Below are 22,809 nucleotides of genomic sequence, written 5' to 3'. Positions count from 1 at the left end.
AAAAGCTTTCTGCTGATCTCATCCTTCTCTTTCTCCACCCAGGCACTGGGAATGCTCTTGTGGCATAAGCACGATGTTGATAAATCGCTTGCTGACTTGGCCAATTTCACTCCTTTCCCGGATGAATGGACTGTGGAAGATAAAGTGCTGTTTGAACAGGCCTTTAGTTTCCATGGGAAGAGCTTCCAGCGCATCCAGCAAATGGTGAGAATGATCATGATGGATACTGGCCGCTGTTGTACCTAATCAGGGTGCAAATGTTGCATGATGAAAAGTTCACATGTCCCCCCAGTGATGTGATATTGATCAGGATTGTATAGTGAGAATATGAACATGACAGGAAGGCATCTAGGCTCAGCTGCTCATTTCCCCAGCCACTCTGGAATTGAACTGAGTGTTGCTTTATTCAGACAGATTTCTGATAGAGAGTGTGGTCACTGTGACAGTTGATACTGAGCCATGATGACGTAGTGACATTGTCACTGGACTAGCAATCCAGAGACCCATACTAAAAGCACTGGGGCCATACTGCTCCACAGAAAGTATTTGAATTCAGTTAATAAATTTGCAATGGAACATCTAATTTGGACAATATAACCACTGTTGGTTTGTTGTAAAATCCTATCTGATTCTTGAATGTCCTTCTGGGGAGGGATATCCTCACCTGGTCTTGTCTTACTGTAGACCCACAGCAATGTGGTTGACTCCTAAGTGTCAGCTGTAATGACTTAACAAGCCATTCAGTTGCATTTAACAATTTCAACATCCGATTAAAAGGAAGGAAATGAGATGAGCTGCCTGTTATTGATCAGAGTACCAGTTATGACAGTTTCACCAAAAGGCCCCGTTAGTCCTGGGAAATCTGCACAACAGACTAGTCAAACAACATCCTGCTCATTGAATGATATCCTAGAGACAATGTTCCAGACACCACCATCACCATTCCAAGGTATGTCCTGCCCACCAAAGATGGTAGAACGGTGGTGTACAGTCAAGAGGGAGTTTTCCTGGAGTCCTCATCACTGTAGACCTCAATTCTCATGACGTCAGATGAAATATGGGCAAGGAAACTCATGCCAAGGTCGAATGTGAATATGGAAGCGGCCTTGTTGCCATCTACTGCCCCTTCTCAGCAAATGAAGAGCTGGTTCTTCCTTAAACATCACTTGGAGGGCACACTGAGAGTGACAAGGGCACAGAATGTAATCTGGGTGGGAGTTTCCATCGCCTCCACCAAGAATGTCTGAGTGGTACCACTACTGACAAAGCCAGTAGAGTCCTAAAGGACATTGATGCTATACTGATTTTGTGTCAGATGTTGAGGGAACCAACAAGATTGGAAAATGTAGGAAATTGGTAAAGGGTAGGAATAGGGCCAGTCAAAGACAGAAGTGGGAAGTTGTGTGTGGACCCTGTGGAGATTGGAGACCTGCTAAAAAATTATTATTTCTCATCTGTTTTCACTGAAAAACCGGAGAAATTTGTAGAGGATATGACTGAGTTATGGGCTACTAGAATTGAAAGGATTAAGGTTAGTAAGGAGGAGGTGTTATCAATTAGAACATAGAACAGTACAGCACAGAACAGGCCCTTCAGCCCATGATGTTGTGCTGACCATTGATCCTCATGTATGCATCCTCAAATTTCTGTGACTATATGCATGTCCAGCAGTCTCTTAAATGTCCCCAATGACCTTGTTTCCACAACTGCTGCTGGCAACGCATTTCATGCTCTAACAACTCTCTGTGTAAAGAACCCGCCTCTGACATCCCCTCTATACTTTCCTCCAACCAGCTTAAAACTATGACCCCTCGTGTTAGCCATTTCTGCCCTGGGACATAGTCTCTGGCTATCAACTCTATCTATGCCTCTCATTATCTTGTATACCTCAATTAGGTCCCCTCTCCTCCTCCTTTTCTCCAATGAAAAGAGTCCGAGCTCAGTCAACCTCTCTTCATAAGATAAGCCCTCCAGTCCAGGCAGCATCCTGGTAAACCTCCTCTGAACCCTCTCTAAAGCATCCACATCTTTCCTATAATAGGGCGACCAGAACTGGATGCAGTATTCCAAGTGCAGTCGAACCAAAGTTTTATAGAGCTGCAACAAGATCTCACGACTCTTAAACTCAATCCCCCTGTTAATGAAAGCCAAAACACTATACGCTTTCTTAACAACCTTGTCCACTTGGGTGGCCATTTTAAGGGATCTATGTATCTGTACACCAAGATCCCTCTGTTCCTCCACACTGCCAAGAATCCTATCCTTAATCCTGTACTCAGCTTTCAAATTCGACCTTTCAAAATGCATCACCTCGCATTTATCCAGGTTGAACTCCATCTGCCACCTCTCAGCCCATCTCTGCATCCTGTCAATGTCCCGCTGCAGCCTACAACAGCCCCCTATACTGTCAACGACACCTCCAACCTTTGTGTCGTCTGCAAACTTGCTGACCCATCCTTCAATCCCCTCATCCAAGTCATTAATAAAAATTACAAACAGTAGAGGCCCAAGGACAGAACCCTGTGGAACACCACTCACCACTGACTTCCAGGCAGAATATTTTCCTTCTACTACCACTCGCTGTCATTCTGTTGGCCAGCCAATTCTGCATCCAGACAGCTAAGCTCCCCTGTATCCCATTCCTCCTGACCTTCTGAATGAGCCTTCCATGGGGAACCTTATCAAATGCCTTGCTGAAGTCCATATACACCACATCCACAGCTCGACCTCATCAACTTTTCTAGTCACATCCTCAAAGAACTCGATAAGGTTTGTGAGACATGACCTGCCCCCCTCAAAGCCGTGTTGACTGCATTTAATCAAGCCATCCTCTTCCAGATGGCCATAAATCCTATCCCTCAGAATCCTTTCTAACACCTTGCAGACGACAGACGTGAGACTTACTGGTCTGTAATTGCTGGGGATTTCCCTATTTCCTTTCTTGAAGAGAGGAATTACATTTGCCTCTCTCCAGTCCTCAGGTATGACTCCAGTGGAGAGCGAGGATGCAAAGATCTTCGCAAGTGGCGAAGCAATTGCATTTCTCGTTTCCCAAAGCAGCCGAGGACAAATCTGGTCTGGGCCTGGCGACTTGTCAATCTTAATGTTTGACAAAATTTTCAGCACATCAGCTTCCTCTATCTCTATCCATTCCAGCATGCACACCTGCTCTTCAAAGGTTTCATTCACTACAAAGTTCATTTCTTTCATCAAGACAGAAGCAAAAAACTCATTTAGGGCTTCCCCTACCTCCTCAGACTCCACACACAAGTTCGCTATGCTATCCCTGATCGGCCCTACTCTTTCTTTGACCATTCTCTTATTCCTCACTTAAGTGTAAAATGCCTTTGTGTTCTCTCTAATCCGTTCTGCCAAGCCTTTCTCGTGTCCCCTCCTGGCTCTCCTCAGACCATTTTTGAGCTCCTTCCTCGCCTGCCTGTAATCCTGTAGAGCTGAGCTTGACCCTAGCTTCCTCCACCTTATGTAAGCTACCTTCTTCCTTTTGACGAGAAGCTCCACCGCTCTCGTCATCCAAGGTTCCTTTATCTTACCCCTTCTTGCCTGTCTCAGAGGGACATATTTATTCATCACTCGCAACAACTATTCCTTAAACAGTCTCCACATGTCTGTAGTGCCTTTACCATGGAACAATTGCTCCCAGTCCATGCTTCCTAACTCATGTCTAATCGCATCATAGTTTCCTCTTCCCCAATTAAATATCCTCCCATTTTGCCTAATCCTCTCCTTCTCCATAGCTATGTAGAATGTGAGGCAGTTATGGTCACTATCACCAAAATGCTGTCCCACCACAAGATCTGATACCTGCCCTGGCTCGTTTCCGAGCACCAAGTCTAGAATGGCCTCTCCCCTCGTCGGCCTGTCAACGTACTGCGTTAGGAAACCCTCCTGAACACCTTACAAAAACAGCCCCATTCAAATCTTCTGCTCGAAGGAGGTTCCAATCAATATTGGGAAAGTCAAAGTCACCCATTACAACAACCCTACTATGTCCGCACATTTCCAAAATCTGCCGACCTATGCTTTCTTCAATCTCCCTGCTGCTATTGGGGGGCCTGCAGTAAACCCCTAACGAGGTGACTACTCCCTTGCTGTTCCCAATTTCCACCCACACTGACTCAGTAGGCTGATCTTCCTCGACAATGGAAGCTTCTGTAGCTGTGATACCATCTCTGATTAGTAGTGCTACACTCCCTCCTCTTTCTCCCCCTCTCCCTATTCTTTTTAAATGCTCTAAACCCTGGAACATCCAGCAACCATTCCTGCCCCTGAGAAACCCATGTCTCTGTTATGGCCACAACAACATAGCACCAGGTACTGATCCATGCTCTAAGTTCATCACTTTTATTCCTGATACTCCTTGCATTAAAGCAAACACACTTTAACTGATCCCTTGGTTCCTTCCCAGGAAAATCCTTCCCACTAGCTGGTCTACCTCTTGCTACTGCCTCACCTGCATCAACTCTCACCTCCGGTATACAGCTCAGGTTCCCACCCACCTGCCATACTAGTTTAAACCCTCTCAAACTACTCGAGCAAACCTTCCACCCAGGACATTGGTCCCCTTCCAGTTCAGATGCAACCCGTCCATCTTGTACAGGTCCCACCTTCCCCAGAAGGCATCCCAATTGTCTACATAACTGAAGCCCTCCCTCCTACACCAGCTGCGCAGCCACGTGTTAAGCTGCGCCCGCTCCCTGTTCCTCGCCTCGCTATCTCGTGGCACCGGTAGTATACTAGAGAACACTACTCTGTTCGTCCTGCTTTGCAGCTTCCACCCTAACTCCCTGAAATCACTGGAAGGTGTGAAGGTAGATAAATCCCCTGGGCCGGATGGGATTTTCCTGAGGATTCTCTGGGAAGCTTGGGAGGAGGTGGTGGAGCCTTTGGCTTTGATTTTTGAGTTCTCATTATCTACAGGTTTAGTACCAGAGGACTGGAGGATTGCAAATGTTGTGCCCTTGTTTAAGAAGGGCAGTAGGGATGAGCCAGGTAATTATAGACCTGTGAGCCTCACGTCTGTTGTAGGAAAAGGATTATAAAAGATAGGATTTATAATCAACCAGCAAGCAACAATTTGATTGGAGATAGTCAGCATGGATTCGTCAAGGGCAGGTCGTGTCTCACAAACCTCATTGAGTTTTTTGAGAAGTTGACCAAGCATGTGGATGAGGGTAGGGCAGTTGATGTTGTGTACGTGGACTTCAGTAAAGCCTTTGATAAGGTTCCACATGGTAGGCTACTGGAGAAAATACAGAGGCATGGGATTGAGGGAGATTTAGCAGTTTGGATTAGAAACTGGCTTTCTGTAAGCAGGCAACAAGTGGTGGTTGATGGAAAATTTTCAGCCTGGAGTCCGGTTACTAGTGGTGTGCCTCAAGGATCTGTTTTGGGACCACTGCTGTTTGTCATTTTTATAAATGACTTGGACGCAGGTGTAGGTGGATGGGTTAGTAAGTTTGCAGATGACACTAAAGTTGGAGGAGTGGTGGACAGTGTAGAAGAATGTTGCAGGCTGCAGGGAGATTTGGATAAACTGCAGAATTAGGCTGAAAGGTGGCAAATGGAGTTCAATGCGGATAAATGTGAGGTGATTCACTTTGGGAGGAATAATAAGAAGGCAGAATACCGGATCAATGGAAAGATTCTTGGTAGTGTGAATGTGCAGAGGGATCTTGGTGTCAATGTACATCGATCCCTGAAAGTTGCCACCCAGGTTGATGATGCTGTTAAGAAGGCTTATGGTGTGTTAGGTTTTATTGGTAGAGGGATTGAGTTCCAGAGCTGTGATGTCATGCTGCAACTGTACAAAACGCTAGTGCGGCCTCATTTGGAATATTGTGTGCAGGTCTGGTCGCCCCATTGCAGGAAGGATGTGGAAGCATTGAAAAAGGTGCAGAGGAGACTTACCAGGATGTTGCCTGATCTGGAGCGCAGGCCCTATGAAGAAAGGCTGAGGGACTTGGGTCTGTTGTCATTGGAGAGAAAGAGGCTAAGAAGGGATTGCTTCGAGACATACAAGATGATCAGAGGATTAGATAGGGTGGACAGTGAGAGTCTTTTTCCGAGGATGATGATGTCAGCTGTACAAGGGGGCATAGCTACAAAGTGAGGGGAGAAAGATTTAAGACAGATGTCAGAGGCAGGTTCTTTACTCAGAGAGTGGTAAGGGCTTGGAACGCCCTGCCTGCCCAATGTAGTTAATTCAGCCACATTAGAGGCATTTAAACAGTCCTTGGATAAGCATATGGATAATGATGGGATAGTGTAGGGGGAGGGGCTTAGAGTAGTTCACAGTCGGTGCAACATCGAGCGCCGACGGGCCTGTTCTGCGCTGTATTGTTCTATGTATGTGACCTCTTCCACAGCAATTTATCTGGAGCACATGTCTGACCATATCAATTGCATTGACCACTATGAGTGAAATATCATCTTCATATTGTCCAGGTTGTGCTAATGCAGTACCAGCAAGCTGAATGAGATTTCAAATAGATGTAACATCTCAAGACTGGGCATTTGTGAGGTGCTGTGGGCCATTGGCTGCAGTAGAATTGTTCATGCCCACAATCTGTGACCTCATGGCGTAGAATATTCCCTCACCCTGCCCGTATCACCCAAGCAAGGGGTAAAGTCTGGTTTAGTGTAGAGTGCAGGAAGGCATGCAGAAGGCATGAATGAGATGTAAGCCTGATGAAGTTACAACACAGGTCCACTTGCATGCCAAACAATGTAACCTGCATGGATTAGATAAAGTTATGTGACCCCACCAACAATGGATCAGCTCTGAAGTCCTTCCACATTCGGTCTTGAAAAATGATGGGTGTCTAAATGATTCACTGGAGAAGGAGTTTCCATTAATATCCCTATACTTGGTGATGGAGTCATAGAGGTGTACAGCAAGGAAATGGGCCCTTCGGTCCAACTTGCCCATGCTGCCCAGTTCTCACAATTTAAACTAGTCCCTTTTGCCTGCATTTGGGCCGTATCCCTCCACACCTATTTCATTCATGTATCTGTCAAGATGTTTCTTAAATAATGAAATTGTATTCACTTCTGTCACTATCTCTGGCAGTCTATTCCAGACATTCACCACCCTCAGTGTGAAATAATTGCCCCTCTTTTGTATCTCTCCCCTCTCAACTTAAACCTATGCCCTCCAGTTTTAGACCCCCTCTTTCACACATCCACACACACCCTCCCCCAGGGTTAAGCTGTCTGCTGTCTACCTTATTTATGCTTCATGATTTTATTGACCTCTATAAGGTCACCCCTCAGTCTCCTACGCTCCAGATGAAAAAGTCCCAGCCTATCCAACCTCTGTTTTGTAACTCCAACCTTCCAGTCCAGGTAGCATTCTAGTAAATCTTCTCTGCATTCTTTCTAGTTTATTAATATCCTTTCTAAAGTAGGGTGACCAAAACTGCAGCCAGTTCTCCAAATGTGGTATCTTGTACAGCTGCAATAAGACATCCCAACTCCTATACTTAATGCTGTGACTGATGAAAGCAAACATGCTAAAAGCCTTCTTTGCCACCCTCACTACCTGTGACTTCACTTTCAAGGAGTTATGAACCTGTACCCCTAGATCTCTCTGTTCTACAGCACTCCCCAGGGCCCTCTTACTTACTGTGTAAGTCATGCCCTGGTTTGACCCAAAAAATGCAACACTTTGCATTTATCTAAATTAAACTCCATTTGCCAATCCTGAGCCAACTGACTTAAATGATCAAGATCTCTCTGTCCTTCCAGATCACCACCTTCACTGTCCACTATACCACCATTCTTGGTGTCATCTGCAAACTCGCTAACCATACCCAAAGTACATACCATAACCAAATTGTCATCTAAATCATTTATATAAATGATGATAATAGTGGACCCAGCACCGATTCTTGTGGCACACTGCTGGTCACAGGCTTCCAGTCTGAAAAACAACTTTCTACCACTACCCTCTGTCTTCAACCATCAAGCCAATTTTGTATGTAATTGGCTAGCTCTCTCTGTGAATCCCATGAGGTTTAGCCTTACTCAACAAACTACCATGCAGTACTTTGTCAAAGGATGGGGAGCACATAAGTTCAAAAGATGGGGTTGAAGAATTTGCATCAAACTTCAGCCTGAAAAGCCAAATGAATTATGCATCTTGGCTTGTCCCTGAAGTCCTGAGAATCTCAGATGCATGTCTTCAGCCAATTCAGGTAACTGCACATAATGTTGAGAAACAGCTGATTCCACTGCATACTGCAAAGGCTCAGAGTCCAGACAAGCAGGAAGTAACATCTGCTCTATGCAAGTGCCAGGCAATGACCGTCTCTAACGAGAGAGAATGTAACAGTTGTCTTGTATATTTATTATATTACCATTGTTGAATCCCCTAATGGAAATCCACCATTCTCTTGAAACTGAACTGGATCCACTGTATAAATACTGTGGCTACGTTGTCAGAAGCGAGATGGATTACTCACCACTTGCCTGACTGGATGTGTAAAAACTTCACACCATCTACGATAAAGCAGCCTACTTGAGTGTTAACTGAGCCACCATCTTTCATATTGATTTTATTGACCAGCATTGTGAATCTATTTACATTACACAAAAATGCAGTGGTTTAAGATAACTGCTCATCACCAACTTCTCCAGGACAATTAGGATGTCAATAAATGCTGCCCTAGCTCGCTATACACACGTCTCACATGAGTAAAAAACATTTATAATGGAGAGTGTGTGTGAGAACGATATCCTTCATTGGATGTGAAGCAATTTGAGATGTCCTGAAGTAACAAAAGGCACTGGAATAATGCATGTTTTTGTTTTATTTACAATCACTGGAGACTTGGGACAGCAAGGCTGATTCTGGTAGAATTTGATGGTGGTTTTTGATGAATAATGCAGTGTGTCAGTGATACTCTCCTTTTCTTGTAGTTACCAGACAAACTCATCTCCAGTCTGGTGAAATATTACTACTCCTGGAAGAAGACCCGAACTCGAACAAGTGTAATGGATCGACAAGCTCGCAAGCTGGTGCACAAGAAGGAGCGGGAAGATAGGTCTGTGAATTGTTCTTGCATGTCACCACTACCCACCCTCTGCCCAACAAAAACATCCAAAGTACTATCTGGACAACCTTTGAATGTGATGACAGTTTCTCGCCCAGTGTTGTCATGTAGTTATAACCCCCACAGATAGCATTACACAGCACTCAAGCCTGGCCCTGTCCTCCGATGGATATACTTTCCATCAGGAGGTTCTCTTGGCCGCTGACAGAGGAAGACAAACTGGGGACCTCTGTGATTCAGTTAGACCCATCCTTTCACCAGCTGGACTCAAGAAATAAAAACACTTTTGGACAAGCAGGACATGTGGCTCCATTCATGAATCTCAGACTAAGAATAGTGAGCCTCTGTTTCTGAAAATTAGCCAAGAACTGGAAGCTATTCAGTCCCTGCCTTATCTCTAAAATTTCTCATTTTACTTGTTCTTCTTCTGTGTTGTAGTAATGATGAGGCAGAAGAAGTGACAGTGCAGATTGCAGACGACAGTGATTATGAGCCTGATGTCAAAAGGGAGGTAAGGTTTCTTTTTTTTTCTTCACACTCTGTACAGGGTAACCATCGACGACAAGTTGTACCCTTTGTGTTTAGATTGTCTAGTGTTCTTAACTGAATGGTTTAACTCATTGCTCAGTTTTTGGATTTGTCCTGAATTAGAGTGCTGTCTATTGCTGAAATATCCTCGGGATTCCTATCTTTACCTGTTGCTAAAGTTCATCGCGATTCAGTAATTTTCTGATGTGGCTGTTCCACTTGATCTCGGGGTATGATCTTGGCTTTAGAGCAGGAGGAGGCTCTTCAGCCCTTTAAACTTTTACTGCCATTCCTGCTGATTGGTTTTGCTGTACATCCTTTCATCCCTTATCCAATCGAAGCCTATCTGCTACAATGTTGAAAATTTCGAATGACCACCAGCAGCAACAGTTTTTCAGAGGTAAGTGTTGCAGATGTTTGAAGAAGTGCTTTCTGACATCACTAGTTGAATAGCGTAGCTGGGATTTTAAGTTTCTGTTCACTTGTTGTGGATCACAGGAAATATCTTCTGTTGGTGCCACCAAAAGCTTTAATCATCTTAAACAGAGGGAAAGTATGTTAGAACGATATTGTCAGTGAATCCAGAAGCCTGGCTACTTACGAAGACAGAGGATCAAATCCCATCACGACAGATGGTGAAATTGAAATTTAGTTAATCTGGAGTTGAAAACTAGACTTAGTAAGAATGACCATGAAACAAGTAGAACACAGAACATAGAACAGTACAGCACAGAACAGGCCCTTCAGCCCACGATGTTGTGCCGACCATTGATCCTCATGTATGCACCCTCAAATTTCTGTGACCATATGCATGTCCAGCAGTCTCTTAAATGTCCCCAATGACCTTGCTTCCACAACTGTTGCTGGCAACGCATTTCATGCTCTAACAACTCTCTGTGTAAAGAACCCGCCTCTGACATCCCCTCTATACTTTCCTCCAACCAGCTTAAAACTATGACCCCTCGTGTTAGCCTTTTCTGCCCTGGGAAATAGTCTCTGGCTATCAACTCTATCTATGCCTCTCATTATCTTGTATACCTCAATTAGGTCCCCTCTCCTCCTCCTTTTCTCCAATGAAAAGAGTCCGAGCTCAGTCAACCTCTCTTCATAAGATAAGCCCTCCAGTCCAGGCAGCATCCTGGTAAACCTCCTCTGAACCCTCTCCAAAGCATCCACATCTTTCCTATAATAGGCGACCAGAACTGGACGCAGTATTCCAAGTGCAGTCTAACCAAAGTTTTATAGAGCTGCAACAAGATCTCACGACTCTTAAACTCAATCCCCCTGTTAATGAAAGCCAAAACACCATATGCTTTCTTAACAACCCTGTCTACTTGGGTGGCCATTTTAAGGGATCTATGTATCTGCACACCAAGATCCCTCTGTTCCTCCACACTGCCAAGAATCCTATCCTTAATCCTGTACTCACCTTTTAAATTTGACCTTCCAAAATGCATCACCTCGCATTTATCCAGGTTGAACTCCATCTGCCACCTCTCAGCCCATCTCTGCATCCTGTCAATGTCCCGCTGCAGCCTACAACAGCCCCCTATACTGTCAACGACACCTCCAACCTTTGTGTCGTCTGCAAACTTGCTGACCCATCCTTCAATCTCCTCATCCAAGTCATTAATAAAAATTACAAACAGTAAAGGCCCAAGGTCAGAGCCCTGTGGAACACCACTCACCATTGACTTCCAGGCAGAATATTTTCCTTCTGCTACCACTCGCTGTCATTCTGTTGGCCAGCCAATTCTGTATCCAGACAGCTAAGTTCCCCTGTATCCCATTCCTCGTGACCTTCTGAATGAGCCTACCATGGGGAACCTTATCAAATGCCTTGCTGAAGTCCATATACACCACATCCACAGCTCGACCCTCATCAACTTTTCTAGTCACATCCTCAAAGAACTCGATAAGGTTTGTGAGGCATGACCTGCCCCCCTCAAAGCCGTGTTGACTGCATTTAATCGAGCCATGCTGTTCCAGATGGTCATAAATCCTATCCCTCAGAATCCTTTCTAACACCTTGCAGACGACAGACGTGAGACTTACTGGTCTGTAATTGCTGGGGATTTCCCTATTTCCTTTCTTGAAGAGAGGAATTACGTTTGCCTCTCTCCAGTCCTCAGTACTGGAAGTACTGGTGGAACTATATGGAATTGTTGTTAAAAGAAAAAAATGTCTGCTCCACTAATGTCCTTTAGGGAAGCAATTCTGTTCTTATCCAGTCTGGCCTACGTGTGACTCCAGATCTGAACAGTCTAATGTCCCAACAAGGCACACAGTTCTCGGGGTAATTGAAGATAAGCAACCTTGCCAGTGACCCTCACATCCCATGAAAAAGCAATAACACAGAAACAACTCATTGAGATCAGCCCTTAATCTCCTTTACATGGGGGAATACAAGGGTCAGTTTTTGTATCTAGTCCCCATAGCTTAACCTTCCAGTGAATCTGTGCTACACTCCTTCCAAGGCCAACGTTTCCCACCTGAGAGGCAGAACTGAACTCAGTTACTGCAGATGGAGTAAAAGCAGTGCTCTTTATTAACTGCACAAAAACAGAATACTCAGGATGCTGCAAATCTTAAAGAGAAACAGAAAATGTAAGAGAACTCAGCAAGTCAAAAAGCATGTTTCAAATCCGTTTTTCAGAACAAAGAATGCTGCTATGACATGTGACCTGGGAAAAGTTAGAGATGTGGTAAATGAAAAATAGTGTTGTGGTTGGAAAGCAGAAGGAAAGGTCTGCAATCAGGCCAGTAGGCATGTATTGGGGGCGGGAAAGATGAAATGACAAAAGGTTACGTACAGATTGTTTGGCTGAAGGAAGGGGGATTATAGACACACTGAAATTAAAAGATATGTCAATAATATGTGTGAATGCCAGTTCCCTGAATAACAGCTGTCTGGAAAAAAGATTGAAAAGTGAACAAGTAAGGGCAAGAAAAATAAACCAGCAAAGCAAAATAACATAACTTGTAGCTGGTCACTTGGTTGGACAGAATGTGAGTATTTCTGAAAAAAGACACACTTTGTCAAAGCTCTTGCATTTATTTGGACAATTCACAAAGAAAGAAAAGGGTAAAACAACATTTATACTGTATCGGGGAGAGTGCGGATTGATTCAGCTTTGATAAAGACGTATCCATGGATCATGCAACAAGCAGATGTTAACTGGTAGTTAACATCCAAGCTTTGGTTAAAATTATACTAGGCAGGCTGACTCTGATTGCTCAAGGCACCGCTATAAGAAATGCACCAGAGTACGGCTATCACCTATTTTGTTAAGTTTGACCAATTACAATAGGTTCCTTCCATTTACAAAGAAATGGTGTGTTAATGTATGTAGCTTGTATATAGAAGTGTGTCACAATGCAAGTCTGGCTGACAGTCCTGATTTGATTGTCAGTGTAATTCTTAGCACAATCCTGGTTTATTTAGCAAATGTGGTCCAATTGTTTTTCAGCATCACTCACATGTAACCTTGTCAAGCCTTCAAGGTAAAAGTCTCCTCAAGATAAATGTTCAATCCATCTTGCTTGTACCTGTCCACTACATCTCCAATATTTCTGTTTTTATTTCTAGTTTCTTGGCATTTAGATATTTGGGTGAATGGGGGTAGGGCTTCAACAACAGTAATGCAATTTGAACAGGTTTTGGGGACCGCTTTGCAGAACACCTACGCTTGGTTCGCATTAAACAACTGCACCTCCCAGTCGCGAACTGTTTCAACTCCCCCCCCTCTCCCATTCCTCAGACAACATGTCCATCCTGGGCCTCCTGCAGTGCCACAATGATGCCACCCGAAGGTTGCAGGAACAGCAACTCATATTCCGCTTAGGAACCCTACAGCCCAATGTTATCAATGCGGACTTCACAAGCTCCAAAATCTCCCCTCCCCCTACCACGTTCCAAAACTAGCCCAGCTCGTCCCCGTCTCCCTAACCTGTCCTTCCTCCCACCTATCTCCTCCTCCCACCTCAAGCCCCACCCCCATTTCCTACCTACTAACCTCATCTCGCACCCTTGACCTGTCAGTCTTCGCTGGACTGACCTGTGTCTTCACTACCTCCCCACCTACACTCATCTTTGCTGGCTCCATCCCCGCCTCTTTGACCTGTCTGTCTCCTCTCCACCTATCTTCTCCTCTTTCATCTTCTACTTCCCCCTCTCTCGCTGTTTATTTCAGAACCCTCTCCCCCTCCGCCATTTCTGAAAAAGGGTCTAGGCCCGAAACGTCATCCTTCCTGCTCCACTGATGCTGCTTGGCCTGCTGTGTTCATCCAGCTCCACACCTTGTTATCTCAGATTTGCCAGCATCGGCAGCTCCTACTATCTCTGGAAATGTCTATCATGAATAGCATAGTGATTGCAACAATTCAAGAAGGTGCTCATAATCATTTTGAGCCTGCAAAGCACGGTAGGATTACTCTAGGTGAATTAAAAGAGAAAGTTATGGCAAAATATTTTAAAAACTGAGTGACTCAGAACAAAACTTATTTTAAATATTGCTCGTGCTTCTCCCTCTTCCCCTCCCCATAGCGCTCCGGGGAGCAGAAACCCATAAATGGCAAATCAGTGTCAGTGAAGAGAGAGTCGCAGAGTGTCCAGTATCGCCATCATCCACCACGCTCAAAGAGACGGCCACCTAAGGACATGTACCTCAGCCAAGATGAGGTTGCTGGAGTCTCTGCTAACCCTAATGCTGCCACCATCTCTCTTCGACAGTTGGACTCACAGCTCATCTCCATCAAGCGTCAGGTGATGTTTGGGGGAACTGCGAGGTCTGGAGTTTGGGGAGGGGGGTGGAGTAGAATGGTGGCGCAGTATCCTAACTGGACCAACGGTGATTTAAATCCTGACCTTCCACCTCTGAAGTCAAAGACACATGAAAAGCGAAAGGATTTGATTTTTCTGCTGTTTAGAATCCAGTGTTGCATTGAGTTGGAGAAAACTGTCTGGCTGCTGACACCCCATCCCGTGGGTTATTATTTTTATTTAGTATTATTATTTAGTAACTCAAGTTCCAAGCTGGCAGAGAGGCAAAATTTAAAAATTCATGCTAGTAACAGTAGAGGGTACCCAATTAAATGCCTGGTTAGAACATAGAACAATATACAGCACAGGACAGGCCCTTAGGCCCTCGATGTTGTGCCGACCTGTGATCTAATCTAAGCCCCTTCCCCCGCACTATCCCATCATTATCCATATGCTTATCCAAGGACTGTTTAAATGCCCCTAATGTGGCTGAGTTAACTACATTGGCAGGCAGGGCGTTCCACATCCTTAACACTCTCTGAGTAAAGATCTGCCTTGGGCGTATTTGACGGGCCAAGTATACAGGGAATTTGTATCTCATCCTGTCCTGTGCCTGTCAATGAGTAATAGTCCTGGGAGTGTTTGGGTACATTGTGTCAACCCTGTACTGTCCCTGTCATGGAAGTACTTGATGGGTAAAGGATGAAATTTTATGAATTTCTATGGAAAACGGGTTTGGGCGGTATGGCAGAAACTAGATAACTGGGATCACTTTGGGAAAGAAGCAGTTAATGAATTATTGCTGAAGATGTAAATGTTTTTGTCTCCCTCCTATGCCATAGGTTCAGACAATAAAACAGATAAACAGCTCATTAAAGCAAACACTGGATGGGGGGATCGATAAACTGCGACCGCCAGAGGTATGAGTGTGATATGGCTAACCCTCCCTTCCGTGGTGCATTGCCTTTACCCTCCAGTGCCTGCATTACTACAGTGATAATGTTGGTGTTATTCAGACATTTTAGAGATTGGTTCAGTCTTAGCTGAGTTGCACAGGTTTTGTGATATTGGTTTGATGGAGGAGTATTGGTTCTTGGAACACTAATTTCAAATGCTCCTCGAAAAGTAAGAATATTTACTGATCAGATTTCATACAATCAAAAAAGTGCTGAAGCAGAAAACAGACCGTTTGGCCCATCCTATTGTGCTGGATTTCTACTCTCCACTAGTGGCCTTCTAATCCAAGGTGACTTCCCAGTCGAGGAGGGTCAGGGACAAAGCAGTGCTGTATTCACAGAGAGTCAGTAGTGAGGGAGCACTGCACTGTTATTTGGCCTGCCCTTTCTGGTTCATGTTTTAAATATTTCCATGGCTGCTGTCTGAAAGAGCAGCAAAGTGCTCTCCCAGAATCCTGGGACCAATTTTTCTTCCTCGACCAACATCACCAAAATAAGGTGCTGATTGTTTTGTCATTCATGTGTAGGATCTTGCTGCGTGCAAAACTGGTTTCCTCCAATACAACAGTGACTACAGCTCACAAGGTCCTTCATCGACTGTAATGTGTTTTGGGATGTCCAGTGTTTCTGATTGTCCACTGGCGAAATGGGACTTTGTTTATTTTTTTGAGCTGACATCATGACATGTACTAGTGTAGTTTGTTTTAAATATACTTTGTGTTATAATTCTCTCGTTCTCCATCTCCACAGTCCAATTTGAAGCTCAACTCTCGCTGGACGACCGAGGAGCAGCTCCTGGCTGTTCAAGGTATCCACACATCTTTGTGAATACTGCAGGCTCCACTGCTGTGCTTCTCCACCCTCCTCTTATTTTGGTTGATAGCATGTTATTTCCTGAGTAGCTCCATTTCTGGTACAAGTGATTTCATTCAGTCTGAGGCTGTAGAGTCTTTCCTCAACTAGGCAGAGTCCGCTCATGCACTAGATGGTGCTTGACTTGACCTGTCAAATCAGAAAGACGCTGGTGTTTTAAACTCTGGCTCTCTGTCTCACTTTCTCTCTCTCCCCTCCAGTCACTTCCCGATCCAAGCCTTGTTGACTGAAGCTATGTTGAGATGCTGTGGGGAGTGAGTGAGGGAGGTGGAATAAGTTCAAACTTGTGTACTCTATATCGACTGGACGTGGGCACCAATCATCTCGTTATCTCAGTGACAAAGAATGGGGAGGGGGCTTGGAGTATGAGGAACGCTGTGTGTCCCCGTGTCTCTGTTTTGGATAGCATGTTGGAAGATGGAAATTCCCCAGCTCCACACCAAAGGAAAAAAAAATCCCAAAATGTTTCTGTGTTCAGGAATTCGTAAATATGGGCGGAATTTCCAGGCCATTGCAGAAGTGATCGGGAACAAGACGCTGACCCAGGTGAAGACCTTCTTTATCAGTTACCGTCGCCGTTTCAACCTAGAGGAGATTCTGCAGGAATGGGAGGCAGAGCAGGAGGTGCAAGGCAATGCTGGAACTCTGTCGGGACTGGACGATGGTGGTGCCTGCAACCCATCACTAGCATTGAGCGAAGAGGAGGCAGAAGAGGAGGCCGAGGTACATGAGTAACATGCTGCCCTGTTGTGAGGGATGGGGTGGAGGTGTTTGTCTATGAGTTGGAGAGGGCGTTGGGCTACTGGTTACATTTGAATAAATCAGGAGTTAAGTTTGCAGGAGTGTGGGGTGGGATCAGCTGGCTGAGTTCTGTTGGTTTGTGTATTTGGATCAAGTTTTGTGTCCGTTCACAATGATCATTAACCCCTGCCTCCCCCACCCCTTCTCCTTCTCTTTCCGTAGGTCCAAGTGACGCCCGTGCTTGCTGCCCCAGCTACACCCACTCCGACCCCTGCTGCCGCCCCAGTGACCCCAGCGACCCTCTCACAGCCTCCACCGCTGCTCAGACCGAGCCTGCCTGCAGCCCCTGCCCTCCACAGGCAGCCACCTCCCCTACAGCAGGGCCGCTTCCTCCTGTCCCGGCCTCCACTCAACCAACCACCTCCTCCACTGATCCGGCCTGCAGTTGCACTGCCCCCAGGAGCTCGACAGAACCCACGGCCCATCCTGTCTTCGGTTAGCTCGCAGCACCTCCCCTCCCTCATCGGTATCCAGCTTGAATCACCATCATCCTCTGCACACTGAGTCCCACCCAAGACCACGAGCATCGTAACTACGATCAACCATGGCCCTGGGTGTCACAGCTGTGATCAACAAAGATGCAAGCATCTTAGCTACGATCAACAAAGACTGTAAGCATCGTACCTACAACCAATGAAGTCATAAACATTGTAGATGAGATCAACTAACTTAAAGAGCATTGTAGCTGCAATCAGTGAAAACCAGGACTGCAAGCATCGTAGCTACAATCAACAAAACAGCGTTTTAAGGCTTTTAGGCTTTTGTTTTGTTCATTAATTTCAAAGCTTTAGTTTTTAAAAAGAAGAGTAAGGTTTTAACTTTTTGGTGCTTTGTCAACATTTGGGAGATCTGACCTCCCAAATCTGTAACACTACAAAGCAGTGATCTGCATACCTCTATTCACCCTGAGAAGGATTAAATCAAGATCACCTTGTATTTTGGGAAAGTGTGTTTGGGCATCAGTCCTGGTTTCCAGGAGGTGAGAAGGGGATCAGTTCTTGAACCCCAGGACAGGAGAGGGGAAATCAGTCTGAAGCTTGGGATGGGAGAAGAGAGTGAATCCTGGACCCAAGGATTGGAGATAGAGATGAGTCCTGGATCCCAGCATCAGAGGTAGAGGGGTTCACTCATCACCTTAGTGGAAGAGAGGAGCAAATGGATCTCAGGAGGAGACAGATGTATTTGGGGTGGGGAGAGAAGAATGTCTATCCTGGACTAGACCCTGGAGATTAAAGGAGTCAGTCCTGTGTCTTGGGATGGTTTTGGGGAAAGGGGGTCAGTCCAATTGACCATTTTCAGTTCTATATTAACTGGATCCCACCCAGAAGTGTTTATTGTCCAAATAAATAGGATTGTCTTTGAGACTCCCAGTGGATGTTATCAAGTGGACATTATTCTGGTCCCTCCAGTCCCCTCTCTCCTGATCCCACTGTTCATTTGCTGTTTTGAATCTTACATATCCTTCCAGTTCTTGGATGGCCAGAAGATTTCTAGAATGCTTTCCCTGTCTGCTTGAGGGAAGAGCTGTCTGTCCATCCTTTAGGGCCAAATGGCTGACGGTGGTGGAATAACTAAAAGTGAAGACTAATATTTCCTTTGTGAAACCCGAAAAGGGACCTTATGTTGGTTGACTGAGTCTTGGGTGATGAGGAAGAATGTTGATGAGTTAATAAGCAGATAGCTGAAGGATGGATGGGTAAGAGAAGACACAGTCTGTATTCCACATGACTGCAGTACTTGAACAATGTTGGGGTGCTCTTCAGTCATATACGTGATGGCCAAGAGCAAGGTGCAAGTCCTTAAGTGGCACTCTCATTGCTGCAGCATCGTCTAACTGCAGCCTTGAGACTGAGCCCTGCTCCGTTGGTTCAGAAGGTCCTGATCACCGTTTATTTGACTTGATTTCTTTTAAAGTATGAATTAGTTTTAAAAACATAAACTGAGATTTTCTCTTGTAAGTATGGACAAAATCTCAGTGTGAGAACACTAGTCAATGGGGAGGAAGGTTTGTGAACTTGACGGATATTGATTGGAGAGATGTGATGAGTCTATGGGATGAAGGTTTACTTGAGCAATGTTGAGTTTTCCTACAATTCTGACTCTCAGAAGAATCCATTCCAGCCCATCATGTCAAAAGGTCTTTTAAAAAATGTATCTCAATTTTTCCACTTGCCCCTTCAGTTTCCGCACAACCTTGCAAGCAGTTCCCTTCCACCTTTTTATTGCATTTACATGGCACGGTGGCACAGTCCAGATACGTGCAGGTTTAGCGGATTGGCTATGCTAAGTTGTCCATTGTGTCCAGGGATGTGCAGATTGGGTGGATTAGCCATAGGAAATGCAGGATTACAGGGAGGGGTGTTCTGGGTGGGGTACTGTTCAGAGGGTTAATGTGGACTTGATGGTTCAAATGGCCTGCTTCCACACTGTAGGTATTCCATGAAATCTATAAATTTATTTGGACATTTCTTGTTGAATCTGCTTCCACTGCCCTTGCAGGATGCACATTGTAGATCATAACAACTTGCTGTGTCACAAGATTCCTCATCGCCTCTCTAGTTCTTTTTAAATCTGTGTACCTCTGGCTTCTGACTGTTCCTGTCACTGGGAATCATTTCTTTTTATTCTTGTTGAAGTTGTTTAATTTTGTATTGCACCAAAGAAGTGAAGGCCGAGAGATTCTCTCCTCCTCCATCTCTTTGTCTTAAGTCATTGCAAGAATTGCTTTATTTTCCCTGATCTCAGCTACTCTGAATAACTTTTAAGATGAGAAAACCATTCTCTAGAAGTATTACCTATCTTGCGACCACCTTGCTACCCATCGTCAGCTACACTCAAGGCACTTATCAGGGAAGAGGGCATAATGGTCACCTCATTTTCTTCCTCTCTGATAGTCACCAATCTTCTCACCTTATTCCCTCCTGCATCCCTATCTCCCTCCTCAGCCACTCCACAACTGTAGCACCCAGCTACAACTCTGAGTAACCATTTCCAGTGTGAGTTCTATACTTTCCATTATTTTAGAAGCTTTGATTGCTGTAGCAACTGTCATCACCTCAGAAACTCACATCACAAAGTGTTTTCCAGCCAATGAAATGTAGTTACTGGTGTAATGTAAGCATAAGGAGTTTTACACATGGTGAGATAAATGACGAGATATGGTTTTTCAATTAAGTTGCGAGGGGTCAGTGTTCATTGACCTCAGGAAGGGTTTACACTCACAGCTGTTCTGACCTTGCTTCAGTGATGTGTATCCTCTCAAAAGTCTTGCAGATGCTTTTCGATATTGCTGGGATGCTAACCTGAACCCTGAAGAGCTGCCCCTCACAGTACCACACCACCAATCCAAAAGTAGGAGTCAACTAGAACGATTGGATAATGTGTTTAATAGCAACTCTAACATTGAGCTGATGTGCAGGTTTTAAGATCTTGTTAGCAAATCCCAGTGAAACAGTGGCAGCAGCACCTGGTTGTGTCAGCTCACTTTGAGCTCTCTATCTCCAGAGTACTGATATGTACGAGGGTAATTTCATAAATTGTTTAAAATATGTTCGCTTTTATCACAGATGACAAGCCACAGTCACTAGTCAGTAGGCCAAGGGTCTGTCTGTCCGTTTGCAGGAACCCAAATGCTGCTAGTCTCAGGTCACCTGTACATAAACAGGTGCCCAGCATCTGAGGCCTGGAGCTGTGACTTTAGGTGGCCTACAGCAATCAACTGTGCTCATTTTGCTGTGTTGGGGTCACTCCCCAGCTCTTGTTTCATGTCTCTGCTCTGAATGAACAGATTTGCAGGCAAGGGAGTAGGTACAAGCACCATATATTTTTTTGTGTAAAACTATGTTGTATCCGAGGCAAGGTGTCCAGCGTGCACCAAGACTGAATGGAACCATTGAGTTCGTTGAAGGAATCTCTTGTGTGAAGATTAAATGTATAATGAGTTGGTTCTGGAGCTTTTAGAAATTTAGTGAGGTTGTGGATAGACACTTTCTCTTGCTGTTGTTCATCCAGAATTCTGTTGCTACCTTGTGTGTTTTGGGGTTCGGGTGCTGCTGCTGCTGAAACATTCTGTTTCCTCCACAAATTTGAGTGTTCCACAGAATGATGCTGGTTCCCTCATGGTGACTTCCCATTGTGATTTGGCTATTTTGAAATTAGAGCATCCTTTACCATTACAGCCACCAATCTTCTTTGGATTCACAAGTTTACACATTTGATCCTGTGTTAGTCAATTCTGTAAGCAGTCAGATCGCCTTTTTAAAATTTTGTCTTTATTATACACCCCAATCTGATCATGATGACATCACTTTTATGCAGATTGGTGTCTGTCTATTACCACAATAAGTTCAGAGTTAGTAAGACTTCTTGGAGTCATTTATCTTCTTTAGGTAAATGTAGGAGGCAATGCTACTTATCAGATTTGCTTTGTTCAGTCAATACAAGTCAGCTGTGTATGATTATAAAGAAAGCATGCCAGCCCACTTTGAGGCCTTAGTGAAATAGAGCAACAACACTTCATTGATTGTCCAAGGTAGGATCCTGTCTTGTGGGTTCCTAGCTCTGCTATTTACCTGACTCCCTACTTCCCCCACACTTCATTGTCTCTCATCTTGAAAGCCAGTCTTTTTCCAACCGTTCTGCCACCCTGTAGATGGCAAAGAGCAGCAATTTGGGTTTTTCAGTACACTTACTGAAAGGTGTCCTCTGATTTTCTGAATAAGCTAATGAACTACCCGTTGAGTTCGATTAATGCTTAGCATTTTAACCAGATTCTTTGTGGGGAAAACTGGTCAAAAAATTGTGATAAACATGCCTTGTGAACGAGAGATAAAGAGATAGACTGGAGTTGAAACATTTGCTGTTACCTGTTTCCTTGTCCCAGTTTTCAGTCTTGCACAATTTGGCAGTGTAGCAATATTGTCGCTAATACAAATACCTCAATAGCCAGTACTCCAGGGAACCAGCATGAGGGAAATCAACATTTTAACATTGCAATTGTATGGATTTCAAAATTGAATGTGTGTGAAATAGCTGAACTGCAAAACCACTTACGGACAGCTCTCACACTTTGTACCCTAGACTAAGAGGACTCTGTCATTTAAATACCTACTAGAACTTCTTTAGGTATATGTTTTTGTGGGATGGCCGTTCTCAGACCTCAGTGCTCGTGTCTGCTGTGGACAACTGTTTCAGTATTAGCTACCTGTATGTTCTGTTGTGTTTTTATTAAGAATATTTGTTTTTGTGTGCGCGCGCACGCATGTACCTGCGCATGCATATTTTTAAAATATCATTTGACAATTTCTTAACTTATTTTTGGTGTTTTACAAAGAAGTTTTTTTTTAGTGAGTTTGGTATACTTCTTCCCTACACAGTCAGTTCAGAATTTCCAAGTGTTCAGCAATGGAAATTGTGAATTATGGGATTTCAATAAAATATTTTACTAGTCACTGACTTAGACTTGTGTTGTTTATTTGGTTTGTAGTTAGCTTGACCCAGCCATCATAATTTGACCCTACACTCTTGTACCTCAGGACATCTAATGAAGTACTTTTTGGAACTGTAGTCACTGGTGTGCAGTAGCTGGTTTTCACAGAGCAAGATCCCATAAACATTATGATAATGACCACAATGTATTTCAGGAATATTGAATTTTTTTTTGAGAACTGTGGAATCCAGCCAAGTGAGAGACCAATTTTTCCTGATAATGTACATAAAAGTAGTCAGCCATCAATTATGGGTTTGACCCATTGCATTTTTCACTCCTTTCCAATGGTAAATGTCAAATTTCAACATGTATTTATGTTTTCTTGAT

The 22,809-nt window shown here is 44.4% G+C and overlaps 1 protein-coding gene across 3 annotated transcripts in view; it reads left to right on the top strand.

Moving 5' to 3' along the window:
- The window catches only part of rcor2 (REST corepressor 2), a 76,213-nt gene that overhangs the window by 50,367 nt on the left and 3,037 nt on the right, over window positions 1–22,809 (top strand). For 2 of the 3 annotated variants that reach the window (XM_048525006.2, XM_048525007.2), the window contains 8 exons: window positions 43–204; window positions 8,941–9,065; window positions 9,513–9,585; window positions 14,149–14,367; window positions 15,207–15,284; window positions 16,071–16,128; window positions 16,672–16,916; window positions 17,157–22,448. In XM_048525006.2, the coding sequence (XP_048380963.1) occupies window positions 43–204; window positions 8,941–9,065; window positions 9,513–9,585; window positions 14,149–14,367; window positions 15,207–15,284; window positions 16,071–16,128; window positions 16,672–16,916; window positions 17,157–17,498 (1,302 nt within the window). In that variant the 3' untranslated portion in view covers window positions 17,499–22,448. Of the gene's footprint in view, window positions 1–42; window positions 205–8,940; window positions 9,066–9,512; window positions 9,586–14,148; window positions 14,368–15,206; window positions 15,285–16,070; window positions 16,129–16,671; window positions 16,917–17,156; window positions 22,449–22,809 lie in introns of those variants that run through there. The other variant, XM_048525008.1, reaches the window with a different exon arrangement.

Source organism: Stegostoma tigrinum, chromosome 42 (assembly GCF_030684315.1).
Source record: "Stegostoma tigrinum isolate sSteTig4 chromosome 42, sSteTig4.hap1, whole genome shotgun sequence".
Classification (NCBI taxonomy): Eukaryota; Metazoa; Chordata; class Chondrichthyes; order Orectolobiformes; family Stegostomatidae; genus Stegostoma; species Stegostoma tigrinum.
The sequence above is the reverse complement of the archived record's forward strand: the minus strand, read 5'-3'. Positions and strand labels throughout refer to the sequence as shown.